Genomic DNA, 18674 nt, shown 5'->3' with positions numbered 1-18674 from the left:
ACATTCTCTTGCTGAGCGAGGACGATTTAGGAAAGCTAGTTGATCCAATATGTGCTTTTTTTTTTATCCAATATGTGCTTAAGCTCGACTTTACTCACAAAAACCACACAGGACACAATCTGATTGAGCAGGTAGAAAACAGTGAGAAATGAAGAGTTCCACTTTTTTCTTACTATTGGTGGTGAAAAAATTCAAAGCACGAACAAACTCATGCCGTTTCATCATCATCCTCTGTTATGTACGAATCCTTGTGTCATGTTTTGCTTGTTGTGCGGATCAGAAGAAAGTAAAGATGGTATCATCTGTCTGGAGTGCCCTTTCTCGATGCACATGGAATGTATAGTTCCCTATCTTAACCACCCACTCCTGTGCAGTCACTTTCCCAAGATCTTCACCAATGGAAACTACGACTGCCATTTATGTCAAAATGATCTTTCCAAGTCTGTCTTTATTCGTTGCACGATATGATCTAATTTGTATGGCGAACCCACCACCACTACTCACTATATCCTAGTTAAAGCACCATAAGCATAGCCAGATAGCCTCAACCTCTTGTTACGAGTAGTCACTTTTACTTGTAATGCATGTGGTGTGGAAGGTCACCGTAATCCTTGTGTGTTGTGAATGCCACAAAAATTATTGAATAGATATTCAATATATTACAGTTCAAAAGGCATAAACTTTTAAATAAACATAACTGACTGTAAAAATAACAACTATTGAAACAAAATATTGTGATGAAAAAATGTGAACAGGTGAAAACACAACCCTAAAAATGTTTAGATGGATACTTTCACAAGCTAACGATTTCAAGTAGGGATTTAGTTTTTTTTTTACAATTTTTTTTGGTTTATTTTTTTTTTACAGGATGTACATTTTTTTGTTATTTATTTATTTTAATAAAAATATAGAATAAATGTCTATTTGGCAGAATTTTATTGGTGATATGACTTGTGATTTATAAAATAAAGATATATATATATATATATATATAAATATTTACCCAAAAAAATGAATAAGACAGTCAAATGAAAAGATTAAAGACCCCCAAAAAAGAAATAAATTTTACACACAATCTTTAACGTGAATAAAAAGCTAATAAACAGAGTGTTTAATTCAGTTGCTATAAACAAAACAAAACAAAAAACGTTAAGAGCTGAGATTTTTAAGTTTCTTTGGTCAAAGAAACAAAAAAAAAAGAGACAAAGAACTCGAATCCTCTGATCTGATCTGAAGTCACAACAATGGCGGAGACAGCAAACACAGATCTAGAAGGAATCGATGGAGTTCGTATGACATGGAACGTCTGGCCACGTTCCAAAGCCGAAGCAAGCAAATGCGTGATCCCACTCGCCGCTTCCATTTCTCCGATCCGGCGACATCCCGATATCCCTACCCTTCCTTATGCTCCTCTCCGTTGCCGAACCTGCTCCGCAGCGTTAAACGCATACGCGCAAGTCGATTTCACAGCGAAGCTCTGGATCTGTCCCTTTTGCTTTCAGCGTAATCATTTCCCGCCTCATTACCATGTGATCTCTGAGACTAATCTCCCTGGTGAGCTTTATCCTCAGTATACTACTCTTGAATACACGCTTCCTCCTCCGCATGATCATAGGAATGGGGAGGTGGTTCCGTCTCAGGCGGTGTTTGTGTTTGTTCTTGATACTTGTATGATAGAAGAGGAATTGGATTTTGCTAAATCTGCGGTTAAGCAGGCGATTGGATTGCTTCCTGAGAAGGCTTTGGTTGGGTTTGTGTCGTTTGGTACTCAGTCTCATGTACATGAGTTGGGATTCTCTGAGATGTCTAAAGTTTTCGTTTTTAAAGGGGATAAAGAGATTTCGAAAGATCAGGTTTTGGATCAGTTGGGACTTGGAGCTTCTTCGAGGAGAGGAGGTCCTGTTTCTGGATATCATCCTAAAGTAGCTCAAAATGGTTCTGGTTTGAATAGATTCTTGTTGCCTGCCTCGGATTGTGAATTCACTCTCAACTCTGTAAGTAAAATTTGTTTTTTTGAAAATTATTTATCATTTAGCTAGTGTTGATTGTCAAGTTGGAATTTTTTTATATCTGATTCTGTGGATGATGTTTTGTATGCAGCTTTTGGATGAGCTACAAAGTGATCAGTGGCCGGTTCAGCCAGGTCATCGTTCCCAACGATGCACAGGTGTGGCATTGAGTGTAGCTGCAGGATTGCTTGGAGCTTGCTTGCCTGGAACTGGGGCTAGAATTGTTGCTTTGATCGGAGGTCCATGTACAGGAGGCCCTGGAACGGTTAGTGCCTGTTGATGATTGTTGGCACTGTGAGCATGTGTATGAAGCATGTTTGTGAGTCTTGGTAAAAGTCTTCTTTCTAATCTCTTTTGTACAGATTGTCTCAAAAGATTTGTCGGATCCTGTGCGTTCTCACAAAGACGTAGATAAAGATGCCGCTCCTTACTATAAGAAGGCTGTCAAGTTTTATGATAGCATCGCGAAACAACTAGTCACTCAGGGTCATGTGCTAGACCTTTTTGCTTCTGCACTTGATCAGGTATTACTTTGACATGATAATAAATCATTGGTGCACAATGCTCTGAATTACTTCTTCAAGTTTCATTTTGCAGTTTGTATTAGTTGCTTTTGCAATACTGTTTTGTATTTTTTGTAGCTGGAAATCTAGAAAATGAAATGCATCTTTTATTCTTGTGTCTAGCAGTGTGGTCTTGATAATGCAATAAGTTTTACAACTGTTTGTCAAACTTAACATGGTCAATATATATATAAAAAATGTGAATCCTCTCACTTGTCCTCAATTTTGTTAACTAGCCTGTGATATCAGTTTAACTAATCCTCTCAATTTCCTGTTTTTGATGATGTTTTTTCTCCACTGTGTTTCTTCCAATAGTTTCTATCTTTAGTCAACATAAGGCATTGCTTGTTGTATATTGTCATGCTCTCATTTCTGATAACTATAATTGGATATCTAATTATAATTGTTTCTGCTGTTGCATTTTGGATATAGTTAGGTTGGGGTTGCTGAGATGAAAGTTGCAGTTGAAAGAACTGGTGGCCTTGTTGTTCTGTCTGAAAGTTTTGGCCATTCCGTATTCAAAGATTCCTTCAAGCGGGTATTTGAAGATGGCGATCAGGCTCTTGGCCTCTGCTTTAAGTAAGTTTCTACTTTGCTGATGCATCACTCTCTTTGATCTATTCTTACATGATAGAGAAATTTTTGGCAATGCAATAACCTTTCTCGTTTATTGAGTATCATAGGCTTCAAGCATATGTGTAAGAAATAAAACTATGTGCGTACTTCAATATAAACTGACCTTAAATCGTTTATATCTAGTGGGATGCTTGAGATCTGTTGTTCACAGGACATCAAAATTCAAGGGGCTATTGGGCCATGCTCATCATTAGAGAAGGTTAAATATGGAGTCCTTGAATATACCCTTCTTTAAAAAATGCATTGATAGTAATTTGTGAGATGAACAAAGCTATCTCTTCTCAACTAAATTGGAATTTTCTTTTATTTGAATCCTTTCAGAAAGGTACTAGTGTTGCTGACACGGTTATTGGAGAGGGGAATACTTCTGCTTGGAGGTTGTGTGGCCTTGATAAAAGTACGTGTTTGACAGTATTTTTTGACATATCTTCAAGCGGGTCAAATTCTCCAGGAGTTGCGAATCCACAGTTTTATTTGCAGTTTCTCACAAGGTACTTTGGGCAGTGTTTTAGTCTTGTATTTATCTGTTTTTTTGTTGTTGTTTCAAGTCCGTGCCTTTCTGCATCACATTGTGGGCGTCATTATCGGAAGTATCATGTTGCTCACTTAATTGCAGTTACCAAAACCCTGAGGGTCAAACATTGCTTCGGGTTACTACTGTATGCAGACAGTGGATAGACAGTGCTGTGAGTTCAGAGGTTTGTCCTGTTTTTGCTTTATTCATAAATTTATGACTTTAGTTTCAATTGATAAGCAATTTGAATTTTTTTTTTCATCATGACCTATTCTCTGAATCCATAGTAAAGGGTAGGCCAACTCTTTGGGTTTTGCTTCATTTAATTGAACTTTACTGTACTTTTAGTATCACCGTTAGGACTAGAACATGTTTTTACTGTACTCTTTCCTTGACTACAATTTTCAAATTAGTGCTATATAATATACTACCACAGATTTCCATCAATTATACTGTTACAGTTACTACTGATAGGCAGTAAGTCTTAGTTCTTGCATTCTTGTCAGTACTATTAGTCGTATATTTTGGCATTCCTTGTGGCTAATCAGAAACAATCCATCACTAATGTATCATCATATATAATTTATATGGAATAATAAGCAAATTCTGACAAACATTTTGATACACATACCAGCCTATCCATTTGCATTGTTTGTTTTTTTTAGTTTCCATGAGATGAATTTTAGACATGGGCCCATGGTGTAGGATTATGCAAATAACCATCAAAAAATGCAATGCAGGATTTTTTATAGCCTAAAAGCTTCCTAGTGAGCTAACATTCTATTTTACCGATTGTTATATATTTTTCAGGAACTTGTGCATGGGTTTGATCAAGAAACTGCTGCTGTGGTAATGGCTAGATTAGCTTCTTTGAAAATGGAGTCAGAGGTACGTCACAGTAGACAGCTTCAGTTTGGTAGTTGCTTTGTTTTGTTTTTGTGCGGGCGTAACCTCTTAATGCTGGCAATGTTTTTAAATATGTGTCTTTCCTTGGGAAAATACTCACCAGGAAACCTAGTGAGTATTTATACGAAAGACATTCAAAGTTTATTGTTGACACAGCTGTATAATATATTGTAATCTGAACTAGGAGGATCCAAAATGTTCCTTGGAAAATACTGCAGGGACTAGTTATCTAAGGCGCGCCTATCAGCAAGTCATGTTTGTTTATACAATTCATCATTTTTTTTTCGCAGGAGGGATTTGATGCTACTCGGTGGTTAGATCGGAATCTGATTCGTCTTTGTTCAAAGTTTGGAGACTATAGAAAGGATGATCCAACCTCCTTCACGCTGAATCCCTATTTTTCGTTATTTCCTCAGTTTATATTTAATCTGCGGCGATCGCAGTTTGTTCAGGTACCACTGCTTTTACATGTCATGGTTTGTGCTCATCATATCATTAGCTTAGTGTCATGTTTTCTTTTGCGGGGTTGTGATGATGGCAGGTGTTTAACAATAGCCCTGATGAAACCGCATACTTCTGCATGTTGTTAAACCGGGAGAATATTTCGAATGCAACTGTCATGATCCAACCGTCGTTGACAATGTATTCATTCCACTCACCACCTCAACCAGCTTTGCTAGATGTGGCTTCCATTGCAGCCGATCGAATTCTTTTGTTAGATGCATACTTTAGTGTTGTTGTCTTCCATGGAATGACTGTAGCACAATGGCGAAACATGGGTTATCATCATCAGTCTGAACACCAGGTACTACTAACTAGCTGTGACAAATAGATTTTTTCATGATGCAGAACCATCTCATTGTGGTTGAATAACTAATCTTCCAGTGACTGACTAGCTATTACGATTTTTGTGAGATAGGCTTTTGCTGAGTTATTGCAAGCTCCACAAGAGGATTCCCAGATGATAGTCCGGGAGCGTTTCCCTGTCCCAAGATTAGTTGTCTGTGATCAGCACGGCTCGCAGGTCATTTGTCTTTATCTATATGTCTTCATGTAATTGTCAGCTTCAATTTTGGTTTTTGCATCTCACTAGATTTGAATGGGAAAATGCAGGCGAGGTTTCTATTAGCTAAGCTGAATCCATCAGCAACATACAACAACGCAAACGAGATGTCAACAGGGTCAGATGTGATATTCACAGACGACGTGAGCCTTCAAGTCTTCTTTGAACATCTTCAGAAGCTCGCCGTGCAATCTTGAGTAGTCATTGTTTTTTTTGAACAAAGTCTTTTTTTGAACAAAGTCTTTTTTTTTTTTTTTCTTAACTCATCAACTAACATTGAAAACTTTTAATTTTGTCTTTATTAAAAAAAATTGTCTTGTAATATTATGTTTTTGTTCAAGAACTTTGGTATTTTTCCTGATTTAAGACTAAGTTTTGTACCATGCATATCTTAATCCTAATCAAATTGCGAACCTCGTATAGGTTGGATTACAGTACATGTTGTTTATTATGATACAGTTGCGCGCGCTGGACTTCGCTTAGGTTTGAGCTGTTATACGTCATATTGGAAATATAGCGCGTTATAGTTTGCAATTGCATGAACCAAATGATAATCACGTATGATGTTGTGAGTTGTGAGTCTGTCACAAAACCAAACTCTATTGCCAGCTGTTAGTTTCTGTAGACAGACATTGTCAAACGCGAAATATTCACAATCATAATTGCGAGACTTTGTCATCCTTAATTCCTTGAATTATGAAGAGAAAGAAAACACAACATCGTTTGCACAAGTTAATATTAAATTACTCACTAATCTACTGCAATTGAATCTAATACAACGTTTCTCATTACAAACCAGATGGCAGGTAGTCAATATACCATCCCCGACAGCAGCACGAGCACCCCCTCCTCCATGTATATAATGTCGGATTTTGCCGCTGCCTTTGTGATTGATTATACAACTTATCACTCAAATCAACTACAAGATTGCAAAATATCACAAAAGATAAGACAAACTATGATAAGTTGATAACAAATCCGGCAGAAACCTTTGGCATACATTTTTGATGGTTTCATTATATACATAAGAACTAATTAAATTTCATTAACTAACCAAAATACAAAATACGCGTGAGTTTTTATCCTAGTGTACTCATATTATTACTTGGATTTTTGTTTACATGTTTTTTTCTTAAAAAATGGTGTAAAAACAACATAAATTTAAATTAAACAGTGGACGCAGTGCCGTGCCAGCCTTTCTATGGGCTTACTTAAGGCAAGTTTTAAAGTGTAATTATTTTTTAAATGATAATTAACATATAATTATATAGATATATATATATATATATAAAATAAAGAAGAAAATAATAAAGAGGTCTAAAACAACGATTTTATGTCTGAAAGATCTTAATTTTTGTGTTTTTTTTTCTTAAAATTCATATTCATATATAAAATCATTTTTTGAATTTTTTTTACAAATTCAGAAAACATAAATATTAACCAATATTCATATAACAGGAAAACTAAACAAGAATCAGTCTTTATATATGTTATAAAAAAAAATCAAAATGTAGCAAGTTAAGCATCAACTTTTACACCACTATAAACATGAAAAATAAATTATAATATACAAATACAAAAAGACTTGTATAAACATATTTGAGGGGAAAAGGGCCATTTCATACCCGTACACACCTCAAAAGTGCGAATTGCTGCCTGTACAAACAAAGAGTGCCAATTTAGATATGTACCCTAATACATTTCTAATTTCATACCCGTACTCACAAAATCGAGCCAATTACAAAGTCCACGTTAACGGATTTAAGTCAACCGTTAGAGATGCTGACTCAGAATCCACGTGTATGCAAAACGACGCCGTTTTGATACGTTTTCCTCGCAAAAAAATTTGTGGACATTCCACACTCGGGGAGATTCGAACCCTCAATCTCGAACATTACCAGCATTGGACTTAACCAATTGATCCCACAATAACACTCAGTAAAATCATACAATTATATTCTTATAAACCTAAGGTAGCATCTAAGTCGAAGAAAAATGTGGGAAATCCACACTCCCGTGGGTTGAACCCGCGTCCTCAGATTTTAATAGCAAAGACATAACCAACTGATCCAACAACATCACTCGATATATCACACAATGTTATCATTATAAAGCGAAAAGAAATCTAAGTCCCAATTAAAAAAACAAAATCAATTTTAGTGTAACCAAATAATTTGATTTTATTTTCTCAAAAGTTTTTAATATAAACAGATGTATTAAATTAGACGTAATCTAAAAAATTTAGATTAAAAATATGAATTAATTAATCTAAATTTTTTTAGATTAATTATTTTTTTAGATTAATTTTTAATGAATTAAAGAAAAAAATAGGATATATTTTTTAATGTAAACGTCCTCAGATGTTCTCAATAGGACATATTTTTACATCTAAATTTTAATATATCCTATTTTTTCTTTAATTCATTAAAAATTAATCTAAAAAAATAATTAATCTAAAAAATTTAGATTAATTAATTCATATTTTTAATCTAAATTTTTTAGATTATGTCTAATTTAATACATCTGTTTATATTAAAAACTTTTGAGAAAATAAAATCAAATTATTTGGTTACACTAAAATTGATTTTGGTTTTTTAGTTGGGACTTAGATTTCTTTTCGCTTTATAAAGATAACATTGTGTGATATATCGAGTGATGTTGTTGGATCAGTTGGTTATGTCCTTGCTATTAAAATCTGAGGACGCGGGTTCGACCCACGGGAGTGTGGATTTCCCACATTCTTTTTCGATTTAGATGCTACCTTAGGTTTATAAGAATATAATTGTATGATTTTACCGAGTGTTGTTGTGGGATCAATTGGTTAAGTCCAATGCTGGTAATGATCGAGATTGAGGGTTTGAATCTCCCAGAGTGTGGAATGTCCACAAAATTTTTTGCGAGGAAAACGTATCAAAACGGCGTCGTTTTGCATACACGTGGATTCTGAGTCAGCATCTCTAACGGTTGACTTACGGTTGACTTAAATCCGTTAACGTGGACTTTGTAATTGGCTCGATTTTGTGAGTACATGTATGAAATTAGAAATGTATTAGGGTACATGTCTAAATTGGCACTCTTTGTACAGACAGCAATTCGCACTTTTGAGGTGTGTACGGGTATCCCCACATTTGAGAAACATAGACTTCGTTGGAAGGTTTGCTCTGTTCTCTCACTTAGCTGGTGCTTTGGCCGTTTCTTCGTTGCCGTTAATAAAGCCGCCGTCCCAATTTCTTGTGGGCTTAAGGATTTCTCTCTCGAGTTTAGTTTACTGAGCAGAGCGCTATCCGGAGATATCAACGTTTTCTGTCCGGCTTCAGACAATCATAAAATCTGGGTTTTCCTCCTTTTAATTCTTCAGTTTCTGTTTCGGTAAGTTCCTTGCTTCCCCGCTGGTGGTTTTTATTTCTTCCCCCTTGCTTCAGTTCATCTTTATGGAGAAGCAATTGGATCAATATCTTCAAGAGATGTCAATTGAGGAAGAAATAGATAAGCCTCTGGTTTTATCTAATCAGCCTAAGTTTAGTGCCTCTGAAAGAAATCAGAGAAGCATCCTGGGTCGCTTTCTGAACCCTGAGAATCAGCGAATGGCAAATTGGATCTTAGAGATGCCAAGGATTTGGAGATTATATGACAGGGTTAGAGGAATAGCTTTATCACGCGATCGTTTTCAGTTTATTTTCAAACACGAAGAAGATATAAACGAAATTTTAAAGACTGGGGTTTGGACTCAAGATGATTGGGGAGTTGTGATGGAGAGATGGGTTGAAGATCCTCCTTCTGATTATCTAATGTTTTTACCCGTCTGGATTAGGCTTCGTAATATCCCTGTGAATCACTACACCAAGGATACTATTACGGAATTAGCTGGGTGTCTAGGACAGGTACTAGAAGTTCCTTTCGATGAATCAGATGCACAAAGCAGAGATTTTGTGTGTGTTAGAGTTTTGCTTGACCTGTCCAAGGGTTTGAGAAATTTTAAAGAGCTTCAACTGCCGAATGGAACTATAGTTAAGATTGGAATAGATTATGAGAGGATTCGCAAAAGATGTTTTCAGTGTCAGAGGCTGACTCATGACAAACCTAGATGCCCTTTTATCCAATCTGTTCAGGATCACCAACGTGTGGATGATAGATCGGCTGTGACAAAGGATCTATCGAAAGGCAAGGAGGCGCAATCTTCAGGTTTAGCTTCATCTGCTGCAGGATTCTCTTCTTCAAAAGTCTTAGCTGATGCAATCAAAGCTGATAGGATGATAAACCAGAGCACGGTTTTAGAGGTTCCCATACAATTCTTAGATCAAGATTCCTCTTTTTATTGCTCTCCGTCAACCTTTTGTGCGGGTAGTCTTGAAGCAAGTTCCTCAAAAAGTTCTCAGCAGGTGATATCTTCGTCGAAAAGGCCTAGGCCTTGGTTAAAAAATTCCAAAGGCAGAAAAGATAAAAATATCAAAACTATGGATTCAATTTTGGATAATAATCTTGATATTACTGGAAAGAGTGATGCAAAGGAAACAGGAAAGGGGTTGGCCAAAGGTCTCCAGAGAGACAATGATTCGGTGGTTCCAGGTGAACTGCCGCAAGACCAATAGATTTATTATGCTGGAATGTTCAAGGGCTGGGGAATCCTTGGACAATTCGTCTTCTCAAGGAAATGAGAAAAACTCATTTCCCTGATATCTTATTCCTCATGGAGACAAAAAAACTCTTTTGGCTTTGTGGAAAAGATTCAAGGTTGGATAGGCTATAATAATCTTAGAACTGTTGAACCAGAAGGTTTTAGTGGTGGATTAGCTCTTTTTCGGAAAGATAGTGTTGATATTGAGTTTTTGGGAGTAGACAAAAACTTTATAGATATGAAAGTTTCTAGTGGTTCAAAGATGTGGTATGTTTCTTGTGTTTATGGGAATCCGGTTATTGGTCTTCGCTCCTTAGTTTGGGATAAAATCTCAGAGTTTGGTTTGTTAAGAAAAGAAGCCTGGTGTATGCTTGGTGATTTTAATGCCTTACTATCAAATGGAGAGAAGTTGGGAGGACCATTACGAGACCTAAGTTCCTTTCACCCTTTTCAAACTTTTCTTGCTAATTGTGACATGTCTGAACTTGGTAGCTCTGGAAATTGTTTTACTTGGGGTGGCGTTAGGAATAAACAGTGGATTCAGTGTAGACTTGATAGATGCTTTGGGAAACCTGCCTGGTTTTCTTTATTTCCCAATAGTCATCAGTGGTTTTTGGAGAAATTAGGATCAGACCATAAGCCTGTTTTGGTTAAATTTACAAGTGACAAAGAATTGTTCATGAATCAATTCTGGTTTGACAAGAGATGGGCTGAGGATCCTTCTTTATTGGAAGTAATCCAGAAAGCGTGGAATGAAATGAGCACAATAGGTTCCGATTGCTCTGTTCTGGCGAGAATTGAAAATTGCAGAAAGGCTATTGGCATCTGGAAGAAACGAGCATGGTCTAACTCAGAGATCAGGATTAAAAGATTAAGAAAAGAGTTAGCAAGTCACTATGAAACCTTGAAGCCTAACTTCAGAAGGATAAATGCGATTAAAAGAGACCTTGCTATAGCATTCCGGGAAGAAGAAATTTACTGGAGACAAAAAAGTACAGAGAAATGGCTTCTTGATGGGGATAGGAATACCAGATTTTTCCAAGCATCAGTGAAAGCTGCTAGAATGAAAAATTCCTTACCTTTCATTATAGATGACACTAGTGTCGAGCAATTTGGTGAACAACAGAAAGGTGAAGTGGCTGTTAAATATTTCTCTAAGCTTTTCTCATCATCTGCACCTTCGCAGGTTAGTGCTTTACTATATAACTTTCAGCCGAGAGTTTCAATCAGTATGAATCAAGACCTCTCTAAGGACATTACAGTCTCTGAGATACGCCAAGCTGCCTTCTCAATTAGTAGTGAGAGTGCTCCCGGTTCTGATGGGCTCACTGGCTTCTTTTTCAAAAAGTTTTGGCCAGCAATTCATGATCAGGTCAATAAAGAGGTGCTCTCGTTTTTTACCACTGGGAATCTTCCGATGGAATGGAATCATACGCTGTTGTGTTTGATCCCCAAGATTCAAGCTCCAAAAAAAATGTCGGATCTCAGGCCAATCAGTTTGTGCTCAGTGATTTATAAGATTGTCTCAAAAATTCTGGTGCATAGACTGAAAAAACATTTATCTTCCATAGTCTCTCCTACTCAGGCTGCTTTTGTCTCAGAAAGACTGATTTCTGATAATATCTTAATAGCACATGAAATTGTTCATAGTCTTCACACTCTTCCAAGTGTTTCTCAGGAGTTTATGATGGTTAAAACTGATATGTCAAAAGCTTATGATCGGGTAGAATGGAGTTTTTTGAAAGATATACTTATTGCTCTAGGATTTCATGAACGTTGGATCGCTTGGGTTATGGGCTGTGTAACATCGGTGAACTATTCTGTGTTAGTTAATGGAGAATCTTATGGTTCAATTCAACCTGAAAGAGGAATCAGACAGGGGGATCCTCTTTCCCCTTTCTTGTTTGTGCTCTGTACTGAAGCTTTGGTTCACCTTTTCAATCAAGCTGCTAGTGAAGGTAAAATTTCTGGTATTCAATTTCATCAAAAGATTTCCTTTGTCGGGAGCCTCTTGGGTGGTGAGAGATCATGTTGGTAATGGCATTCTTCACAGTAGACGGTCCTTTGCTTCGGTTTGCTCTGTCTTTGAGGCTAAAATAAAGAGTTGGGAATGGGCTTTAGAGAGTATGGCAAGTTTACATGTGGAGAATGTTACATTTGGGGCATCTTCTTTGGAAATTATACAGGCGTTGCACAATCCTAGCCACTGGCCTGCATTTGCAGGGTTCATTGAGCCTCTTATCCTTCTTGGCAAAGATAAACCAAACTGGTTTCTGCTTTATGAACCTACCATGTGTAACATTGGGGCCACTCTTATTGCAAATAGTGTTACGTTGGATCTGCGGTTGTCTTCTTATGTGGCTTGTGGTTTCCCCACATGGTTGAAAGGTTTTTTTGAGAATGAACAAAGGGTGCTTTCTACTTCTATAAGCTAGCAATTTCTCTCTGTTCCATTATCAGGTTTTTTCCTCGTTTCTAGTTTTTTAAATATGGGTATATATATATATATATTTGGGTTTATCGTTCATCGATTGACTAGGGTCTTGAATCTTCCCAGAAAAAAACAAAAGCAGAAGACTTTTTGGGTTTTAAGCGGTGATTCTATCTCTCTATAATCATTTTTTATTTGGTTTGCTCTCCTTTTTGTCTTCTTTGACTTTTCTTCTCTTATCAAATAAACTCTTGTACTATATTACCTTAGTACTTTTATTTACTCCTATATATTATCCTCCTTTGGTTCCTTTTTATATTGTAACTTTCCTTCTCTTTTCTTTTACCCTTCTAATGTCTGACGAACTGTGGAATGATCTGTAGTATATGGTTCTGGGCCGAGACGACCCAGAACTGTTTGTTCCACATGTAGCTTATGCTGGAGTTCTTGCTAGAAACAGGGTTAGTTTGATTGGGCGTCCTCTTAATACCAACGAGCAAGAGCTTAGGCGTGTGATCCTTGCGCTGCCTAACTCATGGGGTTTATCTGCTAGGGTGCATGGACGTGTGTTGGATGATAGATTTGTCCAGTTTCGGTTCCGGTCGGAGTCTGATTTGAGAGCTGTGCTCAGAAGGGGCCCTTGGTTGTTTAATAACTGGTTTGTAGCTTTGCAAAGGTGGGAAGACTATCCTGCAGATGATTTCCTCACCTCTATTGACCTATGGGTCCAAGTAAGAGGTATACCCTTACCTTATGTGTCTGAAACAACTGTTCGGTTTATTGCTAATAATACTCTTGGAGAGGTTGTTGAACTGGATTTCAATGAGGAGACATCTACGCAGATAGCTTTTATCAGACTTAAGATCAGAATTGGTATATCAGACCGTCTCAGGTTTTTTAGAAGAGTCAGATTTGAATCAGGTGAAGGGGCCATGATTGGCTTTGAGTATGAGAAACTCATACGGATCTGCACCAACTGTTGCCGTATCAATCATGACTCTAATCATTGTCCGTTCCTGGCTCCCCCTATCGTTCATGAGGACTGCTTAGAGGTTCCGGTTTTTCCTGCTAGAGAAGAAAGCGAGGGTTCTAATCTTCGCAGAGGCCCTGAAGACCCTCAGTCAGAGCAGAGCTCTGAGTTATCCTCTTACTCTCCCATCTCTCAACCACCAAGACCGGTTAATCCTGCACCTTCTTTAGAGGAATTTCTGGCTGCTCACCATCTCCAAAGGGGTCCTTCCTCAAGCTCCAGATCTTTAAAAGAATCTTCAGATTCTAGAAAAGCTAAAGGAAAACTTGAACTGGGTGAGAGTTCTAAGAGAAGGAAAGGAAAGCAGATACAAGTGGAGCCTGCAAGAAACACTCGACAATGCAGAAAGGATCCAGGTGTGAGGTTCTACCCAGTGAATCCTGAACCTCCTTGAAAAGTTTTTGGTGTGGTTTGAGCTTCATGTTTGATGAAGGCTAAAGGTTGTGAAGAAATTCATGAAGACCTTTACAAGAAATCTTTTTGCAGAGGAGGAGATGGTGTGTCTGAATCAGTCATTACTCTTGCTTATGAAGTATGCTTTGAGACTAGATACAATGATCTTCATTGTATGGGAGGTCTTACTGTGGTGTGATGACGATGGACTTCCTTCATCATCTTCCAACTAATTATCGTGTTTATGTTGTTTTCTAAAGTTAGTTGTCTTTAAAGGTTGCTGTAATAACTTTGAATCTCCAAAACAGTCTCTCCATGTAAGGATGAAGATATGGTTTGATATATAAAAGGAACTTTTTGGGAAAAAAAAACACATTTGAGAAAACAAAAATATTTAGGATTCTTAGAGCTTAAATAAATAAAAATAACGAAAGAAAAAGTTTTTGTTGACATAAGAATTTGGTTATGAACTCACGTGGAAAACATAATAAAATATTTTTGAACCATTAGACCAAAATTTTATACTGTATATTATATAGGGGACGTACGGCTATGAGTGGACGTACCATCATCACATTTGATACACCATACAATACATTAATTGATGCACCTCATTTAAGTGGAAGCTACTGAAAGTTGAATCTATATATTTTTATGGAAAAAAATAAAGACATAATAATTAGGAAGAAGTGTCCGTGATAATGGAGAAATTCATTTTGGATGTGGAACGGGTATATATATGTATATTTTTGGACAAACGGATGGATTATATATATATATATATTTTCATATTCAACTTATGTTTTGCTCATATTTTTCTTAAATTTTTCTTATTTTTTGCTACTTTTCATTATTTAAATAACTATAACATTAGAAGTATAGTCACACTAAATTAGTTCAATAACTATAATATAAATGTACTGAATTAATAAAATATTACTTTCATTTTAACTGTCATTTTATATGACTTAAGTTTGATTTCATAATCGTCATTTCAGATTTCTAATACATGTTTGAAAAAATTCATATTCTATCCTAAATGCTTCTATGTTTTGACCAATTAAAAAAGTAGGTAATATATTGAAAATAGTAAAATATAAATTTTATTTTCTTAATTCGTGTGAAAAAACTTAAAAAACAAATAATTTTAAATGGAGAAAATATTTTTTAATTTAAATTGAAAAATGAAATATGAAAAGAACAAGAATTTTAGTTTTGATTTTGGCTCTAATTCACAACACAATAACAGCCTAAGTTTAGTTTTGTAATATGTCACATGATAGTAAAGTTAAACTTCTAACAACATTACTATGTCATCACCTTCCATACTTATGTCATCACCTTCCATATTTATCAAGCACATGACTGCAACATACATATATGTTTTTATATATACATCTTCCCTTAGTTATTTAGTTGTACTCATAAGAATTAATCAAATTTCATCTATAAACCAAAATTAAAAATACAAAATAAGTCTGGATTCTACCCTAGTGTACTCAGATAAAATTTTGTCATCTATTTTTTTAATAGTATACAATAACATGGATTAAATTAAATAGTTAACCATTACATTTGATACACCATTTAATAGATTAATCGATGCTCCACATTTAAGTGGCATCTTTGTAAGTTGTATTTGTAGGTAAAAGAGAAAGATATATTATATAGGAAGAAGTGTACCTAATAATGGAATGTTCATTTTGCTTATATAGGTTGGGAATGTAGAAAATTATGATGAGAAGTAATAAGTGAGAAGCGAGAAAAAAAAAGTGAGAAGAAGACATTCGAGTGCTGTATTTTTTTCAATGGAGATACCAGTCTCTCTAGGTCCGTCAGTTGTAATTATTTTTATATTTTTCAACTTTTTCTTAGTCACAATATTTGTGAATATATCTTTCATTGCCTTTATTTAATTCATATGAATCTTATAAATTATGTTTCAGATGTTGTGGTTGTTGATGGTCGTAGATTTCCACAGTATAAGCAGAGCGTGCCGTAAGCACAGGCTGATGAAGCAGCTGCTTGCGGCCCGATACTGATAAATAATTTTCCGGCCCTAAAATTAGCAAAATTTCCTATTAGTGTAGTGGTAAGGAACTACTAAAACTTCTTGGATGTCTCCAGTTCAACTTTGTTTACAATCAGTTTTATTAATTTTGTTTGATTCATTAAAGATAATTGCCAAAAAAAAATTTTAGGCTTGTGGCCCATATAATCTGTGCGACGGCTCTGAGTATAAGCAACTTACCCAACTAGAACTTGGGTATTCGAATCATCCTGTGATTGACCGAGTGATTCGGCTACATGTAATCCGTAACTTATGGACTGAAGATGAAATTGGTACAAAGTTTTTGCTCGTCGACGAAAAGGTGTAACTATACCCATATTTTAATACGTATTGAATAAGATGAATTTAAAAATGAATGCTATGTATTACTACAAGTCTATAACAAACTTTTTGTTTTTCCAAAATTTTCATGGTGACTTAATCGAATGTTTCATCCATGTCACACGTTCTACTGCACACCGCCTTAGTTCACAAACTTAATAAATATTGGTATTATTAAATGGTTACGTCGGTTAACTAAATGACGCTAAAACCCGTCCCATTTTAATATTTTGCGTCGGTTTAAAGAATGACTTAAGAAAACCGACGTCTCCAAGCATGTTTCTTGTAGTGATTACTTAACTAATTATATAGAGATTATTTGCTGAAAAAAAAAAATTATATAGAGATTATTACATAATATTTCCATTATATAAAATAATTAATCAAAATTTCGAAATAATCTTATCATAAATTAGAAATTAAGAAATACAAATATGTTCTTTACTTTTTGTCAAAGTAGTCGGATATCAAAAAGTAAATAACATACATGATATACAAAGTAAAAACTAATGGAAATAGTACATTAGCAAAGAGACTTGTTTTTCATTGTATACCAACTTAAATAATCAAAAGAAAAATAATGATCAAAAGTAAGAAAAAACCAAGAAAAACATAAGAAAAATATAGAGAATTTGTTAAAAATGCCCCTTTTGATATACCCTTTTTCAAAAATATCCTCTTTTCTGGCCATTTTTATTTTAGCCCTTTTTTAATTTTTAATGACCATTTTACCCTTATATGAAAATTATTTTATTCAATAAAAAGAAAAACAAATTTTTTCCGCCAAAAAATTTCCGACATATTTTCCCGCCAAAAAGTTTTCGAAAAAATTTTCCCGCCAAAAACTTTTTTGACAAAAAAATTTTGATAAAAAATTTCGACACAAAAATTTTCCCGCCAAAATTTTTCCCGCCAAAAAAAATTTACAAGGTTTTTAAAAGGTTTTATAAGGTTTCTACCTTATAAAAGTCTTATAAACACCTTATAAACACCTTGTAAAGGCTTTTACAAGATTTTTTAAAGAGTTTTAAAAGGTTTTTTAAATAACTTGTAAACGCTTTTACAAGATTTTTAAAAGGTTTTAAAAGGTTTTTAAAAGGTTTTCAAATGGTTTTTAAAAAAAAATTTAAAAGGTTTTTAAATACCTTGTAAACGCTTTTACAATGTTTTTAAAAACCTTGTAAAAGTTTTTGTAAGATTTTTAAAAGTGTTTTAAAAAGTTTTTAAACACCTTGTAAATGCTTTTAAAAAGTTATTAAAAGCGTTTACAAGGTGCTTAAAAACCTTTTAAAAGCATTTACAAGCTTTTTAAAAGCATTTACAAGGTTTTTAAAAGCGTTTACAATGTGTTTAAAAACCTTTTAAAAACATTATAAACGCTTTTAAAAGTTTTTTAAAAGCGTTTACAATGTTTTTAAAAGGTATAAATTTCAATATTTTTGGCGGGAAAAAATATTTTTTTTTGGGAAAAATTTTCGATTTTGGCAGGAAAAAAAATTTTTGGCGGGAAATTTTTTTGGCGGAAAAATATTTTCGATGACTGTACATTCTTGCTGTCACTCAAAAAAGGGTAATTTGGTCATTTTGTATATAAAGAGGGGTAGTTTTAAAAATGGTCAACATGAAGGGGTATTTTTAAAAAGGGGTATGGAAAAAGAGGCATTTTTGAGAATGCCCTAAAAATATAAGCAAAATATAAGTTAAATTTGACAAAATACAAAATTAAAGATCTAAAATAAGCGATTAGTAATTACCAACTACATAATAAGAATGTCACAATATGTGAAGATAAAAAATTAACTTACTTTGTGTTTCAAAGGATTTTATTTTTATTGACTTTAAATCAGATGATTGACACGAAAAGTCTTGTAAAGGGAAAATATTCCTTTATATGTCCAACAAAATAAAATCAAATAGATAGAAATTTATTTATAAAATATTCCACCTATTTATTTATCAGATAACCAGTTTACTTTTTAGTTTAGACCGGTATGTCAAGGGTGCCAATTCTAGCACTAATACATCATAATTTGATTTAGATTCTAAAACACATCTTGCAGCTAGCTTAACCAAATTGGTTTCGAACTCCTCAATTTTTTCCATGTTACTTCCCAGTTTAGCA

The 18674-nt window shown here is 34.9% G+C and overlaps 3 protein-coding genes across 4 annotated transcripts; all 3 read left to right on the top strand.

Annotated features, from left to right (window-relative positions):
• Window positions 1-1013: 1013 nt before the first annotated feature.
• LOC104746877 (protein transport protein SEC23 E) lies at window positions 1014-6078 on the top strand. 2 transcript variants are annotated; one of them, XM_010468418.2, is made up of 12 exons: window positions 1014-1994; window positions 2101-2274; window positions 2372-2533; window positions 3009-3151; window positions 3332-3407; window positions 3530-3699; window positions 3825-3906; window positions 4533-4610; window positions 4919-5080; window positions 5170-5433; window positions 5548-5652; window positions 5742-6078. In XM_010468418.2, exons 1-12 carry the CDS (start codon window positions 1245-1247, stop codon window positions 5886-5888), a joined length of 2313 nt encoding a protein of 770 aa, XP_010466720.2. In that variant the 5' UTR covers window positions 1014-1244; the 3' UTR covers window positions 5889-6078. The 2 variants fall into 2 exon arrangements, with proteins under 2 accessions (XP_010466720.2, XP_087344492.1); XM_087488366.1 differs by lacking the exons at window positions 1014-1994; window positions 2101-2274 and having other exon boundaries at window positions 2392-2533; window positions 3005-3151.
• A 3044-nt stretch (window positions 6079-9122) lies between these two features.
• LOC109129340 (uncharacterized) lies at window positions 9123-12715 on the top strand. Its single transcript, XM_087486723.1, has one exon. It carries the CDS (start codon window positions 9123-9125, stop codon window positions 10278-10280), a length of 1158 nt encoding a protein of 385 aa, XP_087342849.1. The 3' UTR covers window positions 10281-12715.
• On the top strand, window positions 10837-14509 carry LOC147926653 (uncharacterized protein At4g02000-like). The gene has a single exon (XM_087486724.1). It carries the CDS (start codon window positions 13124-13126, stop codon window positions 14159-14161), a length of 1038 nt encoding a protein of 345 aa, XP_087342850.1. The 5' UTR covers window positions 10837-13123; the 3' UTR covers window positions 14162-14509.
• Window positions 14510-18674: the final 4165 nt, after the last annotated feature.

The sequence above is a fragment of the Camelina sativa genome, chromosome 15, assembly GCF_030686135.1.
Source record: "Camelina sativa cultivar CO46 ecotype springtype chromosome 15, ASM3068613v1".
In the NCBI taxonomy this organism is placed as follows: domain Eukaryota; kingdom Viridiplantae; phylum Streptophyta; class Magnoliopsida; order Brassicales; family Brassicaceae; genus Camelina; species Camelina sativa.
The sequence above is the reverse complement of the archived record's forward strand: the minus strand, read 5'-3'. Positions and strand labels throughout refer to the sequence as shown.